This window comes from Patagioenas fasciata, chromosome 8 (assembly GCF_037038585.1).
Source record: "Patagioenas fasciata isolate bPatFas1 chromosome 8, bPatFas1.hap1, whole genome shotgun sequence".
NCBI classification, from domain to species: domain Eukaryota; kingdom Metazoa; phylum Chordata; class Aves; order Columbiformes; family Columbidae; genus Patagioenas; species Patagioenas fasciata.
In genome coordinates, this window is record NC_092527.1 from 32,354,507 (window position 1) to 32,382,427 (window position 27,921).

A 27,921-nucleotide genomic window follows, 5' to 3' on the forward strand; every position below is an offset into this window, starting at 1 on the left:
CCCGCCTCCCAGGGGGAGTAACCACTTTTCCCAAGTCTCTGGGGGGACCCTTGCGGAGAGGGCAGGCGCGGTCACCCGCCTTCCCTTCTTTCGAGCACCTTCAAATGGGCCCATGAGCATTTCAGAAGCTGAAAAAAAATGGACTCTCTACTGTCCCTTGCGGTGTTCCCTCTCTGATGGAGCAGGGGCGCGTTCTCTGCTCCGCATCTCCCCCTCCAACTGGTGCTGAATGGTTCGCGCCAGGCCGGGATTGGGGAGTCTCCGCCGCCATTTTGTTTGCGTGAGGGGTGAGCGGGGCGCTGTGCTGGGGAGTCTGGGGGGGCTGAAGGGGCGGGAGGCGGTGGAGACCCGGGGTCACGCCGAGCACTCGTGCCGGGCAAAGACGGTGAGGGCGGGCTGAGCGACGGCAGGAGGCACCGCTGCGGGTGCCGCCCCCACCCTCCGCAAACATGTACATCAAGCAGGTAAGTCGGCGGGGTCCGAGCCTCCCGCCGTGTGCGCTGCGGCCTGGGCCTGGCTGGGGCGGTTTGGGTCGGCCTGCTGTGCTCCGCCCCGGCGCCGCGGGGGTCTGCAACCTCTGGACAAGCAGCAGAGTCAGGTCTCGGCCCGCTGGCTGGTGGCGAGACCAAAGGCCTTTCTTTGGTTCGCTGCTGTCCCGGGGGTGAGACCGCGGCCCTTGCTGAGGGGAAGCGGCCCCGGCCCAGCCACGGAGCTGTTCCGCCGTGCAGGCTGACGGGTGCCTTTCCACACACGGCTCCCGTGGCTGGTTTCATTCATTGCAGGTGTGGAGTGGCGGTGGGGAGAGGCCCTCTTGGGCCCGGGACTTGTTGGCGGGCTCTGCGGGGTCCCTTCGGACGGGGCAGCCCCGGTGTCCCGGCCCTCCAGTGGCGGCCGACCCGAGGCTGAGGGACTGGTACAGAAACAAAAGGTTTTTCTCAGCTGTCAGGCGGCATCGTTCAGCTGTTAAAGTTGTGGGTTCTCTTTTTACCTTTTTTTTTTTTTTTTTAAGAAAACTGCGTGTGGTTTTAGTGGAGAAATATGACTGTATTTGGGGTTTCAATTCAAGCTGGTTCTATCTGCCCCTTTCCCCGGGAGAAAGAGCAGTTACTGTTTGTATTGGGGTGATGCTTTGAGCCCCCGGGCACGGACCATTTAACCTCACACTTCGTGCTTTGCAAGTAGTCTGCAATTAGTTCGGTTAAAAAGGTTCTTGTATGAACCTTTTCCAAACAATTTTTTGGATTGAGATGATCATTAATGTTATTTCCGTATTATATACCTGCAGCTGTACTGCATAGTATGGTTGAATTTTTCTGGTTGATTTTGTACCACTGCCTATGCATGTTAATACAAAGCCTACTAGGATTCTCATTTCTCTCTGAGTTCAAAATTTGCCTGGCTTTCTGACATCCTACGTGTGTCTTTATGAAGAAGTATACTTTATAATCTTTAAAAGTGCGTGTTCTACATAGAAATCACGGTCTCATCAGTTCGGCTCACTAGGGAGTGTTTCAGTTGCCTTTTGATTGCATTTTAGTAGATCACTGTCATTGCAGGTGCACGCATTACTTCAAAGTCTTTGATTAAGAATTCTTGTTCTCTAGATTTGAATCGCACTAAAGTAAACAGTAGTGAACATATATAGAGTCAGAGTAAGAAGTCCAATTTAAATCAGAATGAGGGAAATGAGTTTCATCTGGAAAAAAAAAGAAATTTAGAAGGTCAGTAACCAGAACTGTTCTAGGACCTATGGAACAGAGCATAACAAGCTGTGAATGTGATAATAAGGCAGATGAGGATGAATTTGGTTCCTCCAATATCTCTAGTTCTGTTACTCCCCAGAAATCATTCTTGGATTTTAAAAATTAAAAATATTCAAGTCTGAATCTGAGGCTATACAAGGCAATAAAGAGGTTATGATGTTTCAGAATATGAGGGATAGATGAAGTGAGAAGCCATCTAGGAAAAACTTTGATAGGGAGGGAAATGGTGTTCACAGTTTGCCTGTATCACGTTCTTGTGGTGCCTGAGTATGTGAGTGGTAAAAGTTTGTCCTGCTATAGTAATATCCAAGAAATAATGATCAGTTGGTTTTGCCTTTTTGTAGAGGTATTCAGGTTCTTCTGAGAATAAAGTAGATTAATTATTCAATTCTGTAGTTTTTTAGAATATTATAGGTAAACTGTAAAAATGCTAGAGACCATTTTTTCCCCCCCATTCTTTTTTTTTTTTTTTCTTTTTTGAAATCTGATGAATTGGGAAGCAGCATTGTTTGCCAGATATTTTGGGGTTTGTTTGTTTGGATTTTTTTTCAATGTCAGAATTAATTAACATATTTGCTGTGGCCTAGAGTTGTTGGCAAGACCTGAGTAAGATTTACTGTTCCTGTTTTTTTCTTTGAGAGCCATTGATACTGAAGCAGAGCTTACTGTTACTGTGAAATCTCCATCTGGCAGATAAGACAGGTTGATTTTTCAGGCGAGGTGTGGATCTGTGTTCACAACCAGAGTGACTAGGTAGTCTTCAGTTAATACATTGTCTTAAACTTGCTTTCTGTAGTTTGGACCGTTAAATTCTGAAATCGTTAACTACTCCCAATGCAGGTTCTTTCAATTTAGATCTGAATACAGTACAAGCACTTAATGAGGACTGTATCTTGCCTGTGGAGAGGGAACACAGACAGTTGAAATTTAAAAAATGTTTAGATATGCAAAGTACTGGAGGAAGTGTCAGACTATTCCTTTTCCAAAGTAGCTGCTGTTACTTACATCAGGTGTTTGATAGTCCAAGATTAGTAATTTTCTGCCTATACATGTTCTTAGCTTCAGATTCCAGTAATGAAATAATTTTGCAAAGAGGATTTGACAAGGAATATATAGTGCCTGGGAAGGGAATGACTGTGATTTCTGACTAAAAGTTAGTTAATGCTTTTAAGTTTTATTTCCTTTCAGGTTTATAAACTCAGGTATTTGATTTGAAATCTGGCATGGCATTTTCATTCAGTATTAGTGAGATGGTTTTAGTCCATTAGTAGAAACAGGTGGTAAAAGAGTTTTCTGTGATAATCCTTGACAATGGCTGTCACATAGTGGGAGAAAGACTTAAGACTGAACTTGACATGAATTAATCAAGGCACTTTCTTCTCCCAGTCTTTTGTCTAGTAAGTTTTATAGATAGGATTTTTTCCCCACCATTTGTGTAGTGCACTACCAGAATATTACAGAATATGAATGTGGTTCTGAGGGTGATTGTTTCTTGAGCTGCTCAGGTGTACAGTTAATGTAGACTTTTGTAGTAGGGGAGAAAGGCTTACAGTACTACTTCCAGGCTTTTTGCTGAAGTTTTGTATGTGCTTTGCAGATACCAAGTATCATGCTTATCTTCTGGAACATGGGCTCTTTTAATACTTGAAGATGTGAGCAAAGGGTTGACATGTTCAGAAAAACAGAAAATGTTGATGGGATCATAGACCTTACAAACAAACCAAAGTCTAAATAATTTCACATTCTGAACTTCAGCAGTAATAATATTGAGAAGTATCATGTAAGATGTTTTGCTGTCTTTCTAACAAGTAATTCTCATGGTGAGACATTGGCATTATTTTGACAGTATCTTGCTTCTGCTGGAGAAGAACTGGGTGAAGGACATAACTGTTAAATGTCAGGTCTATTCCTTTTGTAAAGTGTTCTTGCTGAAAGACCTGCAAACATTAAAGCTTTTCAGGTGGCTGCTGTCTTTTTGATGTCTTGCTGAACAGAGCAAACCTGCTGTGTAGTCTTTCAGCATGGCTTTAATGTTTGGAAAAGTTTGCTTAATGCTGGAATATGTGTGCTGGAAGTTGTATCAGTTCCACCACTGTGCAGAACTGATGTATTGGAAGAATATTGTTGCTCTGTAGCTTATATATTGCTTGGCATGGCAAACCTCAAATCACTACTGAAATTGAATAGTTGAAATTTGACATGCTGCTTCTAGATGAATGTTGTGGAGCTTCTGAAGTTAAATGTGAAGGTTTGTATTTGTCTACTTAGGAAGTGAATTCACTAGAACTGAGATAGAATGCATTTTTTTCTTTTCCCTTTAGGTTGTGCAGTAAAACAAAATTAAGACTGAATTGCATGTAAAATAGGTGAAGTGTGGTGTAGTTTTTGCAGTCTATAATTGCTCTACTTGAAGAATTTGCAAATAGAATTCTTGTGTTCTATGTGGATTGCATTATAAGCATTGAATATAAATCTGGCCCTGCTAGGATAACTGCCCGTTATATTGGGGTTTTCTTTCCCATATGTACTATTTGATGCAAATACACATTTTTATGTAGTTTGTTACAAAAAGACTCTCAGAATTCTCTTGTTCATTGTGCTTTGGCCTAGAAAATTGCCAACATCTCTTGTGATGTGGGGAGAAAATCTGTCCCTAAACTGATGCTTAGGTTAGGGGCAAGTTTTATGATGTAACCTGCTGATCTTGAGCTGGAAGGTTGAGGTGTGTGCAGGAAGGGCGGGGAAAATCAAGTATATTGTAATTGATATAAATATTCTGTAAAATAGTTCAAAAAATGCTAAAGAATGGAGAGAACTTTGTTAAAATAACTTGCTCTTCTCATTAGGTTATCATTCAGGGCTTTCGAAGCTACAGAGACCAAACTATTGTGGACCCGTTCAGCTCCAAACACAATGTCATTGGTAAGTTCTGATACTTGTCTTTTAACACTGACCGGAGTTGCAGATGATGTTCACATCGGAGTCCTTTATGGTTTTTAGTATCCTGCCTACATTTGACAGCTTTATTTTCTGTTTCAGAAACTTCTTTACAGTTGTCTGTAACATGTTACAAGACATACTCTGCTTACAGCAAAGTAATGCTGGCATTCAGTTTTACTGTGGCATTAGTATGACCAAGTCTTCAGTAATTGAGCAATGTCTGTAAACTTCTTCATAGGTGTAGATCTCTATATCAGCCAGACCCCCTTTAAAGACTGTCCTTGCAGGAACAGCAGCAGAGAATTTGTATAGGACTTTTTTCATGGTGTGTGTGATCATTTTTCATAAGTAAACACACTGATATACACTACTGCAGAGATGATCTTCTTTCTTTCAACTTTGGATAAATGAATTTCTGAAATGTGGACTGACAAAAAGTATAATGTAAGTTTCAAAGTGTAGTTTCATAAGTGACACCTAATCTAACACTGTGTTGTCATCCACCCTTCTCATGCCTCTTTCTGTTTTTGCCCACAGATGCTTGGTCCTGTCTTTTCATTTGAATTGAGTTTAGCTATTATGCAGCAACTTTAAGATTGCTGACCCAACTGAAAACAGTCGATTTTGGACGTAGAAACTTAGTAGCCAAAGGCTAGGAAAAAACGTGCATGTGACTTAAATAGCATGTCTTATCATGTAATGTTACTTCAGCTGAAACTTTATATAGACATTTCCCTTTTTAAAAGGGGGGGAAAGAAAAATGCAGCTTTGCTGTTTTTTGCCTTTTTAAAGAACTATTAGGAATCCCAAGTAGTTTTGGGGATGAGGTGAATCTGGAGAGCATGCAGGCAGAAAGAGATTAAAAGCCTGGGATGCTCATTGCTTCTGGAAGGCAAGCAGTTCTGAAATTAGTACTGTAGATGCCCATCTTAAAGATAAGACACTGAACCTTGCTGAAAAACCTGAGTCAACACTGAGGTTACTGTATGTTAGTGTAGTGCAGCATTCTTATACTTTTATTTTTTTAAATAGAAACAGTACTTCTTCCAGTCTTTTTAAAACAAAACATTACTGGATTAGTAAGTGGAGTATTAAGAAGTTGAAACTCTACCTGAAGTTCATACAGTCAATCTGAATATACAGGCAAGTGATTTCTTTTGGTTAAATATAAAAAATTTATGCTGGCACCAGAATTTTTATCCCACCAATAGATCAGTATTTAAAAGAAAAGTATGTGAATAAACAGGATTGGTTTAACCATTATTCTCATTGTGGAATAGTATTGGAGTTTGTAAGTCATTGTGATGTGTTTGAGAAGAGAAAAGACTGCTCTGTTCTCAGGCAGTGACTAAATGATCCACCTACTACTTTGCCTCATTCCACTGAGATTTTGTTTGTGTTATATTTGGGTTCTGTTCTTGAATATTTATCTGCGGAATTTAGTGTAAATTGCAATGTTACCTTATGTCAACCTGAGGTCGTACTTTGTGTTTTAATTTTCAGTGGGAAGAAATGGATCTGGAAAAAGCAACTTTTTTTATGGTAAGCATGGATTTCATCATAAAATATTAATTGCATCTGGATGCTGATGACACCGGGTTTCTTTGTTCATTTTTGCCAGTAGCTGATTTAACAAATGTTCTTCCTCAACAAGGAGTGGCAAACCGAGCATTGCTTGGCAATGATGAAATGCACTTGTTTAATACTTAACTTCAGGTTTTTCCCCAGTCCTCAACTTCTCTTACTAAAGGGCCCTATAAGATTTTAAAGCGGCAAAAATGTATTTAGAGGAGGAAGCTGTTTCTAAAAGTCACCTACCTTGAAAGCTGATTGTGATACTTACAGCTCTCTTAGGCATTCTTAATGGCTGAATTCTAAGCTGATTCTATTGAAGTATGGCACAGCTTATACAACTCTTTAACACATGGTTATGAAGGGAATTTTGTGGGGTGGGAGCATCAATGGAGGAACAAATATGGTAGTCAAAGGCGGCCTTTGTGATAGTAGTCTTCATAAATTGCCAAGTGTTGAAGCAATATTTTTAATTTAAGCTGTGCGCTACGTATTTGTAAAGGAAAGCGCATGAATCCCTGCCTGTGCAGCATTGTTGGTGCTTTTATAATGAACCGGCCAAGGTGGTGACAATGAGATGCCTTCAGAGAAATTCTAATGTACACCAGACTGAGTCATTAAGATCCAGCAGATTAATGTTTTTAATGAAGAAACATTGTAAGGTATTAGCAGAAGCATATGATACTACAGTAAAAACAGTATGTTCTGAGTTGAAGAAACTGCTGCATATATCCCTAAAGGAAAGATCAAATCTTGTGTTTCTTTACTATTTTATTATAGCAATTCAGTTTGTCCTCAGTGATGAATTCAGTCATCTTCGCCCAGAGCAGAGACTGGCTTTGTTGCATGTAAGTGAAGGCATATAACAACAAGAGTAAAAATAAGCTAATGGATTTGAATGTTACTAGAAAAAACATAAATTGTTGGGTTGTGGATATTTTAAGTCAATTATTTTGGAAACATTCTTAATTTTTTTTTTTTTGTTTCCCTTTGGCAAAAGAGAAATTATTGTAAAGTAATAATGTTATACTGATAATGCACACTAGTGAATGTGTATCCAAGATTGTCAGAAATAAAAATGTATGTACTGGATCTAACATACATGCTTTTGACTTTCAGATCCTTGGAAGGAAGGGGGAAGTGGGATTGTCAGGGAAAAGGGGAGATGAATGAGCTCAAAATCTTTCTTAAGGTGGGAATTACCTAACCACAATATCTCCTTTCTTAGGAAGGTACAGGTCCTCGTGTCATTTCTGCATTTGTGGAAATTATTTTTGACAATTCAGACAACAGGTTACCGGTAAGTTGAAGACATTATTTCAAAAATAAATGGTCATTTCAGACTGATATCTCAGTATTATAGTAAGTCTTCAGTACGGTGACTGCTTTTGAGTCAATTCTAGTAAAAAGTGCCATAAGCATTCTGGATTAGTTTTACCTACCTACTGCAAGCAGTTAACCTTACTGGGTTTTGTTTTCTTAAGATTGACAAAGAGGAAGTCTCACTTCGCAGAGTTATTGGAGCCAAGAAGGACCAATATTTCTTGGACAAGAAAATGGTGACGTAGGTACTTCTTTTCCTTAGCTGAATGAGAGTAGTAGTATTTCTGTAAAATTAGCTAGTCACACTGAGCACTTGCATCTCTACCCTGAAATAAATTCTCATGACTTTCATGAGCAATGCTCATTTAGTTGCATAATATTGAGTACCAGTAGCTTGACAGCAAGGACAACAGTCCTTGTGCAATAGAGAGCAGACTTTGAATTTGCAGTTTAACCCATTAATTAACATTGTGTTTAACTGCTTATATAGTAGTTCTTTCAGGGCTTTTTTTAAATAGAAGAGTTACCAGACTTTAGGTTGATTCATATCCTTCCGTGTGATATCTTTACCTGTATTTGCCTCCTCTTTGCTTTGAGGTGCTTCTTAATCTTTTTCCAGTGCTGTTGTATTTTTAGATATTTTTCTTTTTTTTGGTCTCATTTCGTTTTAGAATTAGCTATTAGCAAACAAAGAGGCTTCTTCAAAGAGAGCATGCATTACACATGGTGATTATATTATGTGATAAATAGTTGTGATACTTTACTGAACTTTTACAGCTGTCACTTTTACTGTAAGTGTTTTTAATAGATTCACAATAACATTTCAGGAAAAATGATGTAATGAACCTTCTTGAAAGTGCTGGATTTTCTCGCAGTAATCCCTACTATATTGTCAAACAAGGAAAGGTAAGATTCTTGTTCACAAAGAGGAAGAAATCACTGTTGAGAGCATCATGCTTTCTGGAAAACAAGCTTAGTTTAGTTATTGCAGAAGTAAACCAAAGGCTAAATCAATCTTAGTCTTAATTAGAAACAGTTCTTGTAGATGCTGCTTTTGCAAATACTGCTGTCTTGGTAGTGTATGTAGATTTCAAGAGAAAAGTTTTAATGTCTGTAATGTTGATATGTAGAAAAGTGTGTGTTTTTTCATGATAATCTCTGCAATCACGTGCTTTTCTTTATACTTAAGTACAAAGCACACTTAATTTATATGACCATTTCAGTGTAGATTCATAGATTCCTGGGCTTTAAGATGAGGTGGTAAAGTCATCCTGCAGAATTTTAAGAGGTTAAAAATACTGTCAATGGAGAGTCAGTGGAAACATATGGAGGCACCAAAACTGAACACACAGCAGGGAAAGAGCTCACAGCATGGCCTGTGTGAACTGGTCTTCAAGACCCAAGTACACTTACCAGACCTTTCAAAGGACACCCAGATCTGGAGAGGAAGGACAGATTACTTGTAATGGCTCACAGGGTGGGACACCACGGAGACAGTGATAACTGTTAGCTCCAAAAGGTTACTGAAAGGCTACTTAAAAGGGGGATGCAAGAGACTTGTGAAGCACTTGATGGCAGAAATGCTGACCCAGCAGTACAGTCTCTCAAATGTTTAGCAAGATAAATTTTCCTATACAGCTAAATGTGTGTTTTTGGAAAAGAACAACTTCAGCTGGGAAGTTACTTGTGTTTTGAAGAGGGGATTGGTGCACATGACTCTTGCAGCCAAAATACACATACTGGTGTTAATATAATACAAATTAGAAACAGTTACCTTCCTAAAAATGATGCAATTACTGAATTTCTGTTGAAGGAAAGTGAATTTTACATCAGCTTTAACTGTATGACTGATTTAATGTTTGATTAATGAGCGTTTCATGACCTGATTTACTCTTAAGATTTATAACCCACGCATTTTGGTGTGATTTTATGGAGGCATTTAAACTAATGGGTTTAGCACTAGGCCTTGAATTTCTCTAAAAGTAATTTTGAGCGGGTAATGATTTCTTCAGTTTACATAATATTAGTATCTTGAGTTTTGGCAATAGCTGGTAGCATTTGAAAACAAAATTTGTTACAAGCAGAGTACTTGCCACCCTAAACTAATTGTCTCAAAAAGAAAGCAGTATGGTATATACTAGTTATCTGAATATTCCTGCCAACACCTGAGGCAAGCAGGCACAGCAAAAAAAAAATGCAATCGTTGATCTGTTGTGATTAGCCATACATACAGAGCAGGCTATTGAAATTGTAGATCTTGAATTTTCAGATCAACCAGATGGCCACAGCTCCTGACTCTCAAAGACTGAAGTTACTAAGAGAAGTAGCCGGTACCAGAGTGTACGATGAACGTAAAGAAGAGAGTATTTCACTAATGAAAGAAACAGGTAAAACAGTTTAAGAAAAAAATGCTTTACAGTAGTTCTGTTAACTCTAAAGGCTTATGACTTTTTCAATAGAGCTAATTGCTAGATAGATTTTATTTGTGGTATGTTAAATGATACAGAGCATTCATATTTACTCCTTGAATTTTAGATACCTCAACAGATTTAATAAGTGACTTCATGTGTGCTTTTAGTAATAAAACTGTTTAGCTAGGCTAATTGGGATATTTGTACTGTTCAAAACAGTGGGTGGTGTCAGCTGACAGTGATGCAAAAAAATCAGGATACCCACTGCTATGCAAACACTAAAGTGTGTGTAATATAGTCTATAATTATTTTAAGTGTGTGAGCCAGGAGAGTACATGTTTGTGTTACCTTACAGAACAAGAGTTCTGCTGTAGGAGAGTTTTTTGCACAGAGGGGGAACTTGTGGACATGGGTTCTCCTTTTCACATTTCATAACTGTTGACAAATAGTTAATCGCTGGAGAACACTGGGTAGCTTTAAGCGTGAGAGACTGTATTACAGTGTTTAACTGAACTTCAATCCTGTCATCTGTTCTAAAGAGGGCAAGCGAGAGAAGATCAATGAGTTGTTGAAATACATTGAAGAGCGACTGCATACCCTAGAAGAGGAGAAAGAAGAGCTTGCTCAGTATCAGAAGTGGGATAAAATGAGGAGAGCATTAGAATACACAATTTATAATCAGGAACTTAATGAAACCCGAGCTAAGCTTGATGAGGTAAAGTAGCTTAACCAATGTAAAACGTAACGCAAGCTATTGATGTGCTTTTTGCCAACATCTTCTTGCACTCCTTGATAGAATCCTGTCAATGTTTTTCAGTAATTTAACAAATAATTTTCATTCTTGAACTACTACAAAACCAGAATCTTGCTACTTAAGCTAATGCTGATATTTCCATACAGCTTTCTGCCAAACGAGAGACAAGTGGAGAGAAATCGAGGCAGCTGAGAGATGCACAGCAAGATGCTAGAGATAAAATGGAGGTAAAAAATACTTTTAACAAGGGCTCTCCAGAGGTGTGTGTTGCTTTGTGGGTTAAATTTTTTTTTAAACAGTGCTATGCTTTCATCCTGTTTGGAAACGGGAGAAGTTTATCACACTTTTCATGTATCTTGAGCTGTTATTAATGGTCTTGTGAGTTTGGATAGATACTGAAATGTGCTTGTGGTATTTAAGATAACACATACTTAAATTTGCATAGGAAATAGAACGGCAGGTTCGAGAACTGAAGACAAAGATTTCGGCAATGAAAGAAGAGAAAGAACAACTGAGTGCTGAAAGACAGGAGCAGATTAAACAGAGAACTAAATTAGAGCTGAAGGCTAAAGACCTGCAGGATGAATTAGCTGGCAACAGTGAACAAAGGGTATGTAACAGTGCTGAAGTCTTAAAATGTCACTGGCATAAGGTAGTATACTGGTGCATTGTTTTGATTTTAGACTGCGGCCTTTCATTATTGTCTAAGGTTTGTTAGATACCTGAGTTTTTGGTGCTTGTAGGTCGTGTAAATACAGACTTGTGTTATGATCCTTTATCATCCTGTGTGTTGCAAAATCTAGCACTTGCAATTCTCTTGATCTTAATTGCTGCAAGTATTGGGATAGAGGGTTTGCACTAACTTGAACTTTGGCCCATACAGACCATCCTTGCTTGCATAGTTTAGCTTCTTGAGAATGCTTCATATCGTTCCTCTTTCCTGTCCTGATTGGAATTAAATTCACTTCTGTTAAGTGTTGAAACAAGATAGTATCAGATAAGCAATGGTATCTTGCAGTCTTACAATTTAATTGTTCTTTAGAAACCCATATCTACCTAATAGTGCAGTTACTTATATTGCCTAACTTTAAATACTGCTTTGTTTGACTTTCAGAAAAGACTGTTAAAAGAAAGACAAAAGCTTCTTGAGAAAATTGAGGAGAAGCAGAAAGAATTAGCAGAAACGGAGCCGAAATTCAACAGTGTAAAAGAAAAAGAAGAGAGGGGAATCGCTAGGTCTGTGGCATTTTACAAGAGGGAGTCAAGCATTTTTAAAAGAAAGCCAAGATAATATCAGTACTATCCAAATGTGCAACCAATTCAGAGTGGTACTTGTTGCATGAGAATGGGGTAGCTATATGTATTTACAGATGGTCTGTAAAAAGCTTTTTTTGTTGTTGGGGGTAACAGTATTTGGTGAACTGAATTTTTAAACTTAACTTTTGTGGGCTATTGTGGACTTTTTGTTTTATAAAATAGTTTGATTGTATAGTTTGCAGCATGATCCTTTTTGTTATTGATTTGGTGCTTAAATTTTAGAGACTGGTTTGACACTTTTTGGAAATTCTTATGATAATTCTTACTGCTTGCTCTTAATATTTTAATTCAAGGTTTCTTTATAATACAGCATCTCTTTCCTTTCTCGAAATAGACTTGCACAGGCTACACAGGAAAGAACAGATCTTTATGCAAAGCAAGGTCGAGGAAGCCAGTTCACCTCCAAAGAAGAAAGGGATAAGTGGATAAAGAAAGAACTGAAGTCTTTAGATCAAGCCATCAATGACAAGAAGCGGCAGATTGCAGCTATACACAAGGATTTAGAGGATACAGAGGCAAACAAGGAGAAAAATTTGGAGCAGTACAGTGTAAGTTTTCAGCTTGTTTCCTGCTATTTTTGAGAGAAGAGTTAAAGACTCAGTCTCATCTTAGACAATTAGACTTTGGTGCCGTTTTATAAGGAAGATGAGACTTTCTTGTTGGGTGTGGTCTTCTAAAAAGAGATTATTGCAAACGTCTGCAGATGAACTCTAAACCCCCTTTTGCAGTGCATCTTCACTGTATGCTTTCTGGTACTTCACTAGAGTTTTTGACCTGGGTTTTCATGAACAGATGTAGATCTGCCTTGTTCCTGGTCTATGTTGAACATGGCCATTTCATATAGGTAATGATTTGTTATGTTTTTATAGAGGTCTGCATTGCATTAAGGAAGCAATGTCTGAAGACAAGAGGCTTCTGAGGTGGTGGGCTAGGGTCCCATCAGGATCACCAGACTGTTCAGGAAGTTTCTTTTCCCTAGGTTTCCTGATACAGAGACTCAGGCATGGATTCCAAAAATTTCTCTAAAGTAATTTATTTATTTGTAAAGTACAGTGTGTAGAGCAGCTTGAGTTGGGTGCCTCTGGTAGAGGGAAGCCCAGCTGAGAAGTTCTTGGGCAGTTATACCCTTAAAATCTAAGCTTCACACTCCTCACGCATCAGTTCAGGCCAGTTGTAAAATCAGACTGGGGTCTCCCCATTGTTATTATTGGGTCTGTTGGTTTTCATGAGGTTTCTTACCTCTGTGGGTAGTTGATTGTCTTTTTTCTGAAAATGTGTTGTGGGTGTTGGTAGGTTGTTTTTGTGGTGGTTTTTTGGTGGTGGGTTTGGTTTTTTTTTTTTTGCACCTGCAGTTGGGGAAAAGAAATAAGTTCTTGGCATAACCAAAGCATTCTTCTGTTTGTCCTCTTTTAGAAGCATCGTTCTGTTCCTTATCTCTGAGGATACAGCTTCTTTATCCTCTAGATTGAACAGTCTCTGGGCCCTTTTTTGTTTAATGAGTCAGAAAGTTCAAAGGTTCACAGCTTGCAGTCTAAGCAAACTTACTTAGGCTAAGCAAATTCTATTTAAGCAGTTTCTAAACAAGTTCTTTGTGAAGCAGTATACTAAATAATTCAATAAGCTAAGACAGTCCATTGCCTAGCAATTGGTTGTGTTCCCTCTTTTCTTGTTTTCCCTAAACAGAGGATCTTTTAAATGGTACTGCAGGTGCTGCACCTTTGCACTACAATTGCAGATGGTTAGATGTTGCGTCCCTATCCGTTTTAGAAGATTAGTTTGTATCAGTATTATCTGCATAACATTTAGACTTTAATTTCCATTCAGAAACAGCTTTTACACTGAAAATACAGCAGTACAAGAAAAAAAAAAATCACTCCTACAGAAGTGAAAACTGCTACATTTATGGTGGCAGAGCATCCAGTGCCAATGCTGTTACCCTGCATGTGCTGATAGACCGTGTTGTTTTTTGTGTAATATATCTACCGAAATCAAGGATCAGTCTGACAAAATCTAGGAATGTAGTTTTACAAACAAGATGGTGTTCTGCTAAAATACTGTTTTGATCAGGCCCTTGTTAGCAAAATAGTGATTCTGTGACTTGGTGGATGAAAGAAATGGCATTTACCACTGGCTGTTTCTAATTGTATTGTTTTGCTCAATAGGAATTCTATAGAATTGAAGAGGTTAAATTTGAGATGGCCTTTGATTCCTTTTAAAACATGTATCGATTTTTCTCCTTAAGGAAGGTCAATTTATGCTTAGTCTGAGCTTTATAGCTTTTGTTGTTCAAAGGGGAGATGTCTTGGGTGAATGTGATAGAGAGCTTGCAAAGTTAGGTTGGAAAAATTTGGCTGTGTTTTGAGAACACAGCCAGTCCTGTACAAGTGGCAGGTGTTAAATGGGCAAGGGGAGAATGTCTGTGCATTGGCTTAAATAGCTTGCTGCTGACAGCAGCTGTGTTAAAGTGCTTGCACTACTGGAGAGCAGGCTTAAGGATTTTGATTAATAGCAGCATGACATGGTATGCAAGACTAGTATGTATGTTTTTATCACAAGTGTGAGGTCAGAGCATGGTTAAACATAATTATGTATGTGATAGTTACTGCTTTGATTCGGTTTCTTACTGTGACTCAGAGTGAGTAATATCACTGTGATGCCCAGATGCACCGTGCAGCTTGGTGCCTGCCTTGCAGTCTGTTGGATAAATTCACCTTGTTACTTCTCCATTACAAAGATGTATTTATTCCTAGAGCTTTTGCAGTTTGTAAATCAGTTAAAACGTTTGTAGGAATTGTTTCTGAATTTTAAGTAGTAATTTAGTATTGAATAAAAAAATTTTGAACCTAGAGAGCTGTAGTTTCATGCTGTTCTTTTTTGTGTTAGAAACTGGACCAGGATCTTAATGAAGTGAAGGCACGTGTTGAAGAACTGGACAGAAAATACTATGAAGTGAAAAATAAAAAGGATGAACTACAGAGCGAAAGAAAGTTAGTAATTAATTGAAATATGTCTGAATATCACTTAATGTGAAGGACCCCAACTGTGTAGTTGTTAACATGGCATGTAGGTTTTTTTTTTAAAATACAGCCATGTATGAACTCCTGCACTTTGCCTTCCTGATAGATTAGCAGTCTTTGAAAGTAATAATAACAAGCAATCTTCAGACTTCATTCACTCTGAAAATATTCTAATTATTTTTGTTCTTTAGTTATCTATGGAGAGAAGAGAATGCAGAACAACAAGCTCTCGCTGCGAAACGGGAGGATTTAGAAAAGAAACAGCAACTTCTCAGAGCAGCAACAGGAAAGGTAAGATACCTCGTATTTGAGAATTCCTTGTGGAAGCTTTTCTTCTCATTCTTAAAAGACGTCAGAGTCTTATCAGAAAGATATGATAGTTATTTCTTTTGGTTATCATGTTATTGCCGTAATTAAAATGGAAAAATTATATTTGTAAGCTGAATTTTTCAAATATTTATAGCTCTAGAACTACTTGGAATTTATTTTTGTAGGCTCAAGGTAATTGAGGAGGGTGAGGAAACCAGGTAGAAATGGAGCAGTTTTAAAATTCTGGTATCTTCTTGCCTTTTTTTTTTTTGTTAAATTATTTTTGAAAAAAGGACTCTGAAGAGTGGCAGACTCAAATATTTAGGTATCTTCTGTTACCTGTTAGAGCTGTAGGTTAGTTAGCAGGAACTTGTTGAAAAGGTTATGTCTTTCACAGAGTTAAACTAGATACTACTTCTGCAATACAATAATGAGCTGTGTTTTAACAGGCTATTTTGAATGGTATAGACAGCATAAACAAAGTTTTGGAACACTTCCGTCGAAAAGGCATAAACCAGCATGTTCTAAATGGCTATCATGGCATTGTGATGAATAACTTTGAATGCGAACCAGCTTTCTACACCTGCGTTGAAGTTACTGCAGGGAACAGGTAATTACATGCTGTTCTGTGCTAATTAAGTTAAAACAGCTGCAGTGTTACAATTTAGTTGTTGGTACCAGTTGCTGCTCAGTGTTTTATTCTTTTAAACTTGAGCTCCTGCCCTTTTTTTGTCAAAGTGCCTTCTATATGGCATGGTCAAACTGCTACTCCTTTGAGAAGGAAGAATTCTGCCTATTTAAAAAATGATGCTAGCTACTCTTGATCTTGTCTAAAAAGACCCTAAAAATACAACACAAAGACCCCCCCCAAAAACGCCCCAGACCCTTACTCCTGATGTTTACCAGAAAGGTTGGTGGTGAGGCTGAGCTATATTGAATAAAGTGGACAACATGTTCCAGTGTGGAGAATTCTACAGAAAGTGATGCTGATGTTTCAATGATAACCGTCAATAAGAATTATTTCACTTACACTGGAAAACCTCTTGAGTGAGCGTGGTCTCTAAACTGTCAAAAGCTGGTGTTTAAAAGCTGTCTGAAAAAATGTGGGGCATTAAGGAGTCTGTGTATAATGTATGTTCTAGAAGAAGTGCCTATTGCGTGATCCATCACTTTGTACAGCATCTGACACTTCAAGTTAAATTGTTTTTAATGTGATCAGTCCCCTGTCCTAAATTCATGAGTAGTCATGCACATTCTTGTTCTAATGAAATGTAGATAGTGGCATAAGGGCAGGAAAGAGGACAGAGGTGACATGATCTTGCAAACCATCACATAAAAATGTTGATGTTACTACAATTTGAAATGCAGTTCCTCCTCTGAAATGTGTGTTTGTGTGAACAAGGGTGTCTCTTCAAAGTTACTTCATAGTTCTGAGTCCTGTTTTATGCCACATAGTTCGGAAGAAGCAGTAACCAGCAAACTAGTTCTACTTGCAAAAGAAAGATCACTTACTTCAATCTGTCTGATGCTAGTCCCAGTCACTGACAGGTAGATAGGTGTGGTCTCTGCTTCTGTTGGTTGTGTACAGAGGCATAAGATGCAGACTTGGTAAATCCATGCGAAGAGGGATGCATATTGTATAGTGAAATGGTACGGAGGACAGAGGTTTGCACTTGAACCAAACAGGGCTGTGTACACAGTGATACCATATCCATGTTGAGCTGCTCTTATGACTGGAGGGTGGAATGTAAGATTCTTGTCTGATCCCATTCTAATGAAAGTGTATGGAATATGTCCACTTGCTTATTCTAAGGCACAGAGATGTGCAGATACTTATATTGATATGTTATTTAATAATACCTGTATGCTTACTGTTTCCATACAAATATGTTGGTGCTTTTAGCACAGTAAAGTTGTGTTTGTTTGTTGGACTTGTTGATTAGGTTGTTTTATCACATTGTGGATTCTGATGAGGTCAGCACAAAAATCCTAATGGAATTTAACAAAATGAACCTTCCTGGAGAAGTTACTTTCCTCCCTCTGAACAAGCTGGATGTTAGAGATACTGCTTATCCTGAGACTAATGTGAGTTAGAGTTCCTTTTGAACCTTCCTCTACTTCCTAATTACAAAGCCTAATATTTTTAATTGTGTGTGTATTTTGCTTATTGCCCACCACTTGCTTTGGTGGGCAGACTGTTGAATGTCTGCTGTTAAATGCTACTCCTAATTTATGCTTCTCAACATAAAGACTCTGTTAAAGGAAAATAATTACTTTCCTGTCAGGCAGTTCCTCTTTGAAGTTTAACTTCACCTTCCAAGTAAATAAGTGATACTAAAAAGAAATAGAATTTTCTTGTAACCAGATAATTGCTGGAATTACTGAATTTTAATTATTTTAAGCTGAAATTGCTGCCACAGACAAAAGCTGAAGAGGAAGCTAGTGTTATGTTACACCTGTAGACAATTTCTCAAAGTTACTGAAAATGAGTTGTGGTTTTATACTTAAAAATGCATAAATAAACCCTCAGTGACAATCATTTAAAAAATACTTCTGAAATATATTTCAAGAAAGTATCTGCTCTTATTTGAAATTTCAGTAATGAACTAATTGTGAAAATGTTAACTGCTTTCTACAGTAATCATGGTAGAATAATTTCTTTAAAATTAGAATTTTTTTTTTCCTCAGATAAACATAGGAAAAATAAACAGGAAACAATCGGATTTTCAGCATGTTTGTTTTGGGAGGGCTTTGCTAGTAAAATAGTGTGAATATTTGCATCCTCTCTGCAGAAAGGAATTTTTTTTTTTGAGGAAAAAATGTCTTCCCATTTTATGATACGTGTTTGATTTGTTTCAGCAGCGATTTAATACTCAGGTGAGATTTCCGGCAGTCCCGTAGTTGACTTAAGGCTCAAGCCGAGCTATTAAAAAGCTAAAATTGCAAGATCTTGCATTTGATTTTTATGTGCTTGTCAATCAGGATGTCATCCTTCTACCAACTGACAGCTTTTCATTTCCAAAATATCATTCGCAATATTGTACTTTCAGTTCAGGGTTTGACATCCTGGATGCAACTAATGATATACACAGCTCCAGGAGTCTTCATTCTGGAAGTTTATTGATTATGAAACCAATGTTAATATTCAGTGCATTTGAGATGTGCTAAACTTTTACAAATTCTTGTTGTGAGACTAGTATGTATTCTATTTTTACTCTTGATGATAGTTTATTTTTTCCAGGACTCTCTTAAATTTCGTGTATCAATTAGTTGCAATATACTTGCCATATTTGTATCAATATGCTCTTCTCATTAAAATCACTGTCACTTCAGGATGCTATTCCCATGATCAGTAAACTGAGATACAATCCAAGATTTGACAAAGCTTTCAAACATGTTTTTGGAAAGACTCTAATTTGTCGTAGCATGGAAGTGTCTACCCAGCTGGCCAGAGCTTTCACTATGGATTGTATTACTCTGGAAGGTAAATATTGCAATTTTTTAAATTATTCATTGTGAAAATGGGTTCCCTGGAATGCGAGGCTTGTGGTCTGTTGGCGTTGTCAAAATAAGTTGATTTTAAATAGTAGTATTCTTGTCTGAGATGCACAAGGTTGCACTTGTTTAAGTACAGTACTTAAAAATACAGAATTTCTTCACAAGCCATTGAATTTTCTGTGGTCTAAAAGTTAGTAGCTATGTATCTCCATCCTGAGGAGTCGTAAAGCAGATGGGATTTGTGTTTATCCAGTTTGTTTTATCCACTTTAACAGGCATTTTCTTTCCTGGAGTGTTGATGGTGTTTTCCACAAACTTAAACTGGTGCCTAGGGTGCAGATGTACATCCTTAGTTACTGATAAGTGCAAGGTGAACTCTTCTGCGTATCAGACATGTTTAAATGTTATAGTGTCTGAAATAATCTATATCTCTTGTTAATGCCTGTTCTTGGAGGACAGATTCCCTGCAGGTTTATTGTAGTCTCTGTGTCTTTTACAGTCAATCTGAAAAAGTTGCTAAGGACATCTGAGGAGGAAATTATTAATTTTTCAGTAGCAGCATCCTCTTCAAGCCACAGATGCTGCTAATTACTCGGCCTCTTTTATTTTCTCCCTCATGGAAAATCTGAGGGATTTCTTTTTTTTTTAACTGGTTGTTCTAGGTGTGTGCTTTTTTCCCTTAATAATTTTTTTTTTTTTTTCCTTCAAGCTGCATGGTTTCAAAAGTTAATTAAAAACAGCAACAACAAAAAAGCTAATGTTTAAAGGAGATCATAGCAGTCTGTGTTGGTCTTGAGAATGGAAATGTGCTTTAAGATGAATCCCAAAATAAACATTCCCCTGATTATTGTAAACATACATAGATGGTTCCTGATACTGATGCAGCACTTCCATAGGTTGTTTTAAATCTTCTAGTTAATCTGTTAAATTCCATTGTTGAAACTACTCTGAACATTACGGAGAGCGTATAGTGTGCTGATAGCATTGAACTTATAGTCTCTTGCTGTTGTCCTCCTAGGTGACCAAGTCAGCCATCGTGGTGCTTTGACTGGAGGTTATTATGACACAAGGAAGTCTCGGCTTGAGTTGCAAAAAGATGTTAGAAAGGCAGAAGAAGAACTTGGTGAACTTGAAGCTAAACTCAATGAAAATTTACGCAGAAACATTGAAAATATCCTTTTGCTATTCTTGGGGAAAGGTTGTGTGACGACAAAGCTTTTGTTCTGCGGTTACAGGAATAGGTGGAAAACAGTAGACCAACCTAATGTTATGTATTAGCTGTGGCATTTGTTTTGACTGTTGCTTGTGCAACCTGGTACTATATTTTACTATAGGGATTTTAGTAACAATAAATCAATGGTAAAACAGAAACAAACAAAACCCATGCATGAGAAAATGGGTGTACAACCCATGAAAATAACAGATTTTTAAAAAACACCCATTGTTTATGTGCTTGAATTGCGTTACATTTTAAAAATAATTTTTAGATCAATGCAACTTTTTAAGGAATACTTTCTATACCACTTTTATTTCTTTGGTAAAATGTCCATGCTGGGGAAACTTGACTGAAAAATAGCGATTAAAGCACACCTTGGCTGATAGTTTGCTTCAGCGAGGGGCTGACACTGTAGACTTCAGGAAAAATGAGCTTTAGTAATCTGTCCCTGTTAAAGTTAAATCTTGATCTTTAAAGCTCAGAGGTGGGATTAAACCATAAACTTTGCTTTCTGTTCCTTCTAGAGTTTGTTGTAATAACTACTATAACCAGATATTCTTGTTAACTGTGTTAGTCTTCACTGCCTCTTCTGACTCATGCTGTATTTTTAGTTCTTGTGTCCTGAATTGGTGTGTTACATAGTCCACTTATGCTGTGGGGAGGAGATGGAGCGCCTTATATTATAATTAAGCTCTGATGTGCTTGACAGTCTTGGTCTTTTCAGTCTCTTTGTATGAAAGATCAAGTAACTGTCACCTTTTTTCCTGACCTCTTTAACGCTACAATGTCCTTTTGAGATCCAGTATCTAGAATTCAGGGACAGGGAAGGTTTATACAATTTTATTCTCCATTATCCAGGTCATCGTGTCCTTTGAACTGAACTGCTTTGTTTCTTGACCTGTAACAGTGCATTAGAGGCATTTTGGGGGCAGCATATGCTTAGAACCACAGCTGATAAGCAAAACTTTTAAACTATGTGCCTATGTCTTGTTAAGTCAGTGGAAGAATATCGAAACAGTATGTTAAATGTGAGTTTAATAAGCTGAATTTGCCAGCATGCTTTACGTGCACCAAGGGTAAGGAATGTCTTTCAGCCTTCTTATTGTTACCTGTAAATGATATGCAGGACTCCATTTGCGTATCTACTATTAAGTATTTATTATTATTATTTTCTCCATACTTACATCTTTTTCTTTCAACTACAAATATGTAGGCATATGGTTTAAAAGGATTTGTGCAGAAACTAATTTTAGCACTAATCCTAGTGTGCGTTGTACAGGCAACCTGCTTTTTGTAAATAGGAATGGCAGCTTGAATTTGTGCTTATAGTTAAGTTCCCCAGTTATCTGTTAGACCCCTTGGTTTCAGTACAAATTAACTTTTAACCAGGACTACTCTTTTGGAACTGAGGAATCTCTCTTGCTCTCATTTTAGTAAAAATCTTTAGGCCTGGGTTTCTTTCTGAGGAGGGATCTATAGGGGATGTAGGCAGAGTGCTCACCTAACTGATAGAAATTCCTATGTGGCATACCCTTCAGCTGTGGCAGGTCAGTGACTGTGATGTGAGCTGTTACTGCAGTCTGACAGTAACTTTGAGAACATATCACAAACAGACCTAGTTGTTTGGAAAATAAAAAATTCCATTCCTGCTAACTTCTGTTCTGTAGCTCATTCAGTTTTTGCAGAATGAGTATGTAGTGAAGTGTTTTACTGTAACCTCTGCTTAGGGGAATTACTTAATTTTTAGGGCACTTAAGTTGATGTCATGCTAAAATATACATTGTATTAAGAGTAACATTATGTTAGCAATTCCACATAAATTAAAACAATCCTCTGCATGCTCTGCACCATGATTTAAACCATTATATCAAAATTCGCACAAACAAATTACACTTTTTGTCTCAGAACTAAGGGATAATTGTATTGTTTTAGTACTTATTTTTAGATGTAAGCATCTGCTCTTCTATATTTTTGAATATTTTGGGTTTGTCTTTTGGGGTTATTTTTGTCAGTTTTTGGAGGTTTGTGGGTTTTTTGGTTGTGTATTTTTTTGTTTGCTTTTTATTTTTTCTAATGGCAGCTGAATATGCCAAGGGAAATAAAAATTCAGGGTACTAGTAGGTGTAAAATGCCTTTTGAAGCAGTGACAGAGTATTCCTTAGCCCACGGTATGGATTAATAATGAGATTGACCAGCTAATGAACCAAATGCAGCAAATCGAGACACAGCAGAGAAAGTTCAAAGCTTCTCGAGACAGTATTTTGTCAGAGATGAAAATGCTGAAGGAGAAGAGACAGCAATCTGAAAAGACATTTATGCCTAAGGTATAGTATGGATATTGAAAGCTGTTAAGGGTTTTATATTAATTGTGTTTATTAATATTATTGATAAACTTACATCCCTTTCTGGTTAATGTCGTAATATGAAATATAGAAAAAAGACTAGAGATACGTCACCAAAAAGACATGAACAGAAAAGTGAAATTCCGATAAATCTACAGATTGCACTGAGGCATGATTCTGTCTAATATCTGTTCCATAGCAACGCAGTTTGCAGAGCTTGGAGGCAAGTTTGCACGCTATGGAGTCAACTAGAGAATCATTAAAAGCAGAACTGGGGACTGATTTGTTGTCTCAGCTCAGTCTTGAAGATCAGAAACGTGTGGATGCTCTTAATGATGAAATTCGACAACTACAGCAAGTAAGGAAGTGGAAATTTCTTTCCATTAAATGTGGTACCTTTCTTCCCGATAAACTTACTTTTGTTCTTTTGTATGAAAAGTCACTTATGATGAATATCATGTAATTAAAGAAGTGTTTCATTGGTAGATGTGTTTGGAGTTTTCTTGTCTGCAAAGTGTGTTTGTATGTTTTTCGCAAATGCTGGGTGAATTTTATTAGCTGTATTGTGTGAGAATTATGGCTGTTTGTGTTGGAATCATAAGTTTCCTTGCTTCTTGAACTTCACAACAATAAATACAAGTGGATAGCATCTGAAAGGAATTATGCAGAGTGTGGGGAGATAAAACAATGCCTTTAAACATGGGATAAATGAGACAAAACTACAGTTTTATCTGATACTCATGTTGTTGAAAAAATACTGCTTCTTAAGTATAATCTCTAAAGCTTTTCTGGGTTTAAGAATTGTATTCTTATGCTAATACAGTTTAAGAAACTTGCTGATTTATATGGTTGACTTTAAAACTAGACAGACAGAAAAGTATTTACTCTTTGGTCCTTTCTACCTGTTAAAATGAGAGCAACAGTCCAGAGAACTGTGTGATATTTAATACACAGAATTGTGTGAAGAGTGGGGTTTTTTTGTTTGTTTGTTTGTCTTAATATTTTTGAAAAGAAAAAAAAAATAGTGGTTTAGGAGTCAGTTAAGGCAATTAATATACTTCTTTTTTTCAGGAAAACAGGCAGCTTTTGAATGAGAGGATTAAACTAGAAGGCATTATTACAAGAGTTGAAACATATCTCAATGAGAATCTGAGAAAACGCTTAGATCAAGTGGAACAAGTAAGGATTTTCTCTTAAATGTACTTTTGCAATCTATTTTTGCTTTATTTCTGAGGCTTTAACATACTAATTATTTGATAAGTACTCATTCGTTACTGTGTATTATCTGTGGTGGGTTTTGCTTCCCTATACCCAAGCTAAGTGTGTTATTTAAATTTCAGCACAGTATTTTAGGCATATGAATTTTTGACAGAAATCCTCTTTTAAATACACAACCTATAGATAAATAGGGCCACCATAATGACAGATTTGTTTGAAGATCTAACTTTTCTAAAACTTCACTAAAATATTTAATATAGTTGTATGTAGAGTAGCAGAAGATAACTTGTTTGTCTGGCTTGTACTTTTGTTCCCCTCCATGCTGAAGCTTGGTGGCATTTACTTTGTCCCATAGGAACTGAATGAGCTACGGGAAACAGAAGGTGGCACAGTTCTTACTGCCACCACATCGGAACTTGAGGCCATCAACAAACGAGTGAAAGATACATTGGCACGGTCAGATGGTGGGTAGCATCATTTTTTTTCAAAGAAAAGTCCTGATGGTTTTGAAAGTCCACACCACGTTTTGGTAGACCATTATATGAGAAGTAATAATTAATTTTAAATACACTTAAGTAGTTACATAGTGTGTAACAGATTTTTGGAACTTACTTCAAAAGATAAATGAAAAGATTTTCTGCATGTTGTACATAAATGAAAGTGTCTACAACTGCACACTGTAATACCAATAAATATGTGTGGGTGATTACAGACTTAGGGCTTCAGGGCATATTACTTTTGAAGCAACCTTCATACAAGCATGATGATAGTAGTTCTTGAATTTTGTCTAACCTGTCTAAAATTGAAGTTGCTGTCAGATAAGAAATAGCATCTGTGTAGCTCAAACTTTTTCGCTTCTCTTTCTAGACTTTAACAATATGACCTTACTGTGTTTTAGGGTTTTTTTTAAACCATATACTCATGAGGAAGAAAAGAGATTTTCAGCTTTTGGTCTTAAAATTACCTTTCTGTTCCATAACAGATCTTTTTCTTTGGATTACCTTTTCGTTTCATAAATACTTGACTGGATAATTGCTGATTTTATGCAGGCGTGTAAGACTTAACATTTTGGGTTTTGTGTTCTCAGATCTGGATAATTCTATTGACAAAACAGAAGCAGGAATTAAAGAGCTTCAAAAGAGCATGGAACGCTGGAAGAACATGGAAAAGGAGCATATGGATGCCATCAACCACGACACAAAAGAACTTGAAAAAATGACTAACAGGCAAGGCATGCTCCTCAAGAAAAAAGAGGAATGCATGAAGAAAATTCGAGAGTTAGGTTCACTTCCACAGGAGGCTTTTGAAAAGTATCAGACTTTAAGTTTAAAGCAGGTAATAAGTGTACTTGGTTTCATGTTTTATGACTTGAAATTTTAGTGTTGGATACATCTCAAGTGTCAAATGTGGGTAGAATTGCGAGTCACTTTGATATGTGAATGTTTTCCGTTTACAGTTATTCCGCAAACTGGAGCAGTGCAATACGGAACTGAAGAAATATAGCCACGTTAATAAAAAAGCTTTAGATCAGTTTGTGAATTTCTCAGAGCAGAAGGAAAAATTGATAAAAAGACAAGAGGAACTGGACAGAGGCTACAAATCCATTATGGAGCTCATGAATGTGCTTGAGCTCAGGAAATATGAGGCAATTCAGCTGACTTTCAAACAGGTAACAAAATGGCAACAATTGTTAAGACTTGGTGCTGAAATTGAATTGTCCCATTGTGTAGCAGCTATATGGGCAGAAGCAGATATTAAGTACATCTATCCTATATTAATAGAAGGCAATATCATGTAACTTGAGGTTTGAATTTTGCTTTTAAATTCTAATAAAGATACAGGTTAGCATTTTAAATAGATGCTCATCTTCGTTGTTTTACAACTCTGGCTTTGGTTTATACCTCTCAAATACTTCCTTTCTTTCAAATCTCTTTACAGCCCTTTCTGGGGAATGTCTGGTAATAAACTCTGTACCAAATCCATTATCCAGATTTAGTGACAGTAATTCCTAGTGTTATCAGAGGATCTTAATTACAAAGTATGTGAAGTCTTCTCTTGAAAGATCATTTGCTTAGCTGAGATCTTCTCTGAAGTTTACTGAAACAAGTAATACTTGCTTTTGCTGCTGTTTTATATTTTAATTCTACTGTTTTCTTGAAGAAGTGAAACTTCTCATATTACAGAAAGAGTTGGTTTAGATGTTTTTAAACCAAATCTGTATAGGATGTTTTTCATTTGTACTTGTGTTTATGGGCCTGTTTAAGAACGAATGTGGGTCTCTGCAGATATTTAGTATGATCATGTAAAAACAGCTGTTGTATGTAATTGATTTCATTATGCAGAAGTGAGCCAGTGTATTGATTGTTTCTTTTTCAGGTTTCAAAAAATTTCAGTGAAGTATTCCAGAAGTTAGTTCCTGGCGGTAAGGCCACGTTAGTGATGAAGAAGGGAGATGTGGAGGGCAATCAGTCTCAGGATGAAGGTGAAGGCAGCACTGAGAGTGAAAGAGGATCTGGATCTCAGAGCAGTGTTCCGTCTGTAGACCAGTTCACTGGAGTTGGCATAAGGGTAAAGAAAAATCTGTGTTTTGCTACTTGAAATACTCATTTAGATTGCCTTTTAACTATATTTTTAAAAGGCAACATTTAATTGGTCCTTTTTATTCACTATAAAAGCAAGTGATGCTGTGGCCTAGTATTTTGAAATCATCTTGTTCTTGCATTGTTTTCTTTAGGTATCATTCACAGGAAAGCAGGGTGAAATGAGAGAAATGCAGCAGCTTTCAGGTGGACAGAAATCCTTAGTGGCCCTAGCCCTGATATTTGCTATCCAGAAATGTGATCCAGCTCCATTTTACTTGTTTGATGAAATCGACCAAGCTTTGGATGCTCAGCACAGAAAAGCTGTTTCAGGTCAGTGTCTACCTTTATTCATATTCGTTTTGATTGAAGGTGACAATCTGTCTTCTCATCCCTGATATTTAAGATAAAAGCTTTATCCCAAAATGTGTATTAGAATTTAACTTTGTGCCTTCTGAAGCTTTCATGGATTTGGTTTTAGGTCTGGGTTTTTGTGTGTTTGGGTTTTGGTTGGGATTTTTGTTGTTGTTTTGTTTTTGGTTGGTTTGGTTTTTATTAGTTTTCTTTGGGTGGTTTTGGTTTGGTTGTTGGTCTGGTTTGGTGGTGGTTTGGTGTGTTTTTTTTGTTTGTTTGTTTTAGGGTTTTTTTTTTTTAATTAACCAAAACCTCATTTTGAATAAGGAGTAGCAAACTTTTTGCCTGTCTCACATTAAGGCCTGTGCTTTATTGAAAAGATTAAACTAATAAAGAATTCTTGTGTTCTTTTTTAGATATGATTATGGAACTAGCTGAACATGCTCAGTTTATTACAACAACTTTTAGGCCTGAACTGCTTGAGTCAGCTGACAAGTTCTATGGAGTAAAATTCAGAAACAAGGTAAACAATATGTTTCAGTTATGGCATTTACTGAGAACATTAAGTTGTGCATTTGAGACTCCACAAGAGTTGATAGTGGATCCGCCATATTTCAAGTAATGGGTTTCTAGTTACATTGCAGTCTTATGTAAAAGTTCTCTCCTTCCTGAGAAAGAATATAAATACAGAGATTTGTCATGTTCTTTTCATATTCTTCAAAGGAAGTTAGAGATGAGTTATGGGCCTGTTTCTGAGTGCTTGAGCCTTTAGAAATAAGGCTTATTCTGTTGGAGATACTGTAATAACTGTATACTTCTTTTTGTTCCACCAGGTCAGTCATATTGATGTGATCACAGCAGAAATGGCCAAAGACTTTGTAGAAGATGACACCACGCATGGTTAAATGAAATTGTACTTACTGTTTGTTTGGAAGATGTGTATAGTGCTATGTTTATGCCAGGGACCTGTAAATTTAAAATATGAAGTATTTAGTCCTTGTTTAAAATAGTTTTGAACATACATTTTAACCAAGATCCCAGAAGGCTTAGTTTCAAAGGAGCTTGAGTATCCATTTTGTCTCTGTTGCTGTATTTTATAAGATAATTGTTAATGTTACCTTTATACAGTAACTGTAGTTTGGAAATTTTATTCTCTTCCCTCAAATATTTTGTAAAGTGTCTGTTGCTGTTTTAAAGCTTTTTGGAAAGTGCTAGCTATTCTTTCTTAAGTATAATTTTATCATTTATATTGCCTCACATGTTTTTTTTTTAATGGCTTCAATTAAAGGGTTGGTTTTATCGCTGTAA

At 37.1% G+C, this 27,921-nt stretch overlaps 1 protein-coding gene across 1 annotated transcript; it reads left to right on the forward strand.

The window, feature by feature from the left end:
- Positions 1-308: 308 nt before the first annotated feature.
- Positions 309-27,921, forward strand: SMC3 (structural maintenance of chromosomes 3). The gene is made up of 29 exons (XM_065843106.2): positions 309-464; positions 4,610-4,685; positions 6,207-6,245; positions 7,056-7,123; positions 7,504-7,575; positions 7,760-7,839; positions 8,426-8,504; positions 9,868-9,985; positions 10,549-10,724; positions 10,910-10,990; positions 11,209-11,373; positions 11,878-11,999; positions 12,415-12,628; positions 14,964-15,067; positions 15,289-15,388; positions 15,856-16,016; positions 17,350-17,491; positions 18,740-18,890; positions 19,923-20,075; positions 22,293-22,444; positions 22,662-22,820; positions 23,534-23,641; positions 24,036-24,144; positions 24,768-25,015; positions 25,137-25,349; positions 26,057-26,248; positions 26,415-26,592; positions 27,030-27,136; positions 27,447-27,921. Exons 1-29 carry the CDS (start codon positions 450-452, stop codon positions 27,516-27,518), a joined length of 3,654 nt encoding a protein of 1,217 aa, XP_065699178.1. The 5' UTR covers positions 309-449; the 3' UTR covers positions 27,519-27,921.

Bases quoted from the DNA above. Each gene is read 5' to 3' on its own strand.
- SMC3 (XM_065843106.2), top strand. The intron at 15,389-15,855 runs GTAAGATACCTC...GTGTTTTAACAG, and splicing joins TCAGAGCAGCAACAGGAAAG to GCTATTTTGAATGGTATAGA. The intron at 16,017-17,349 runs GTAATTACATGC...CTTGTTGATTAG, and splicing joins GAAGTTACTGCAGGGAACAG to GTTGTTTTATCACATTGTGG.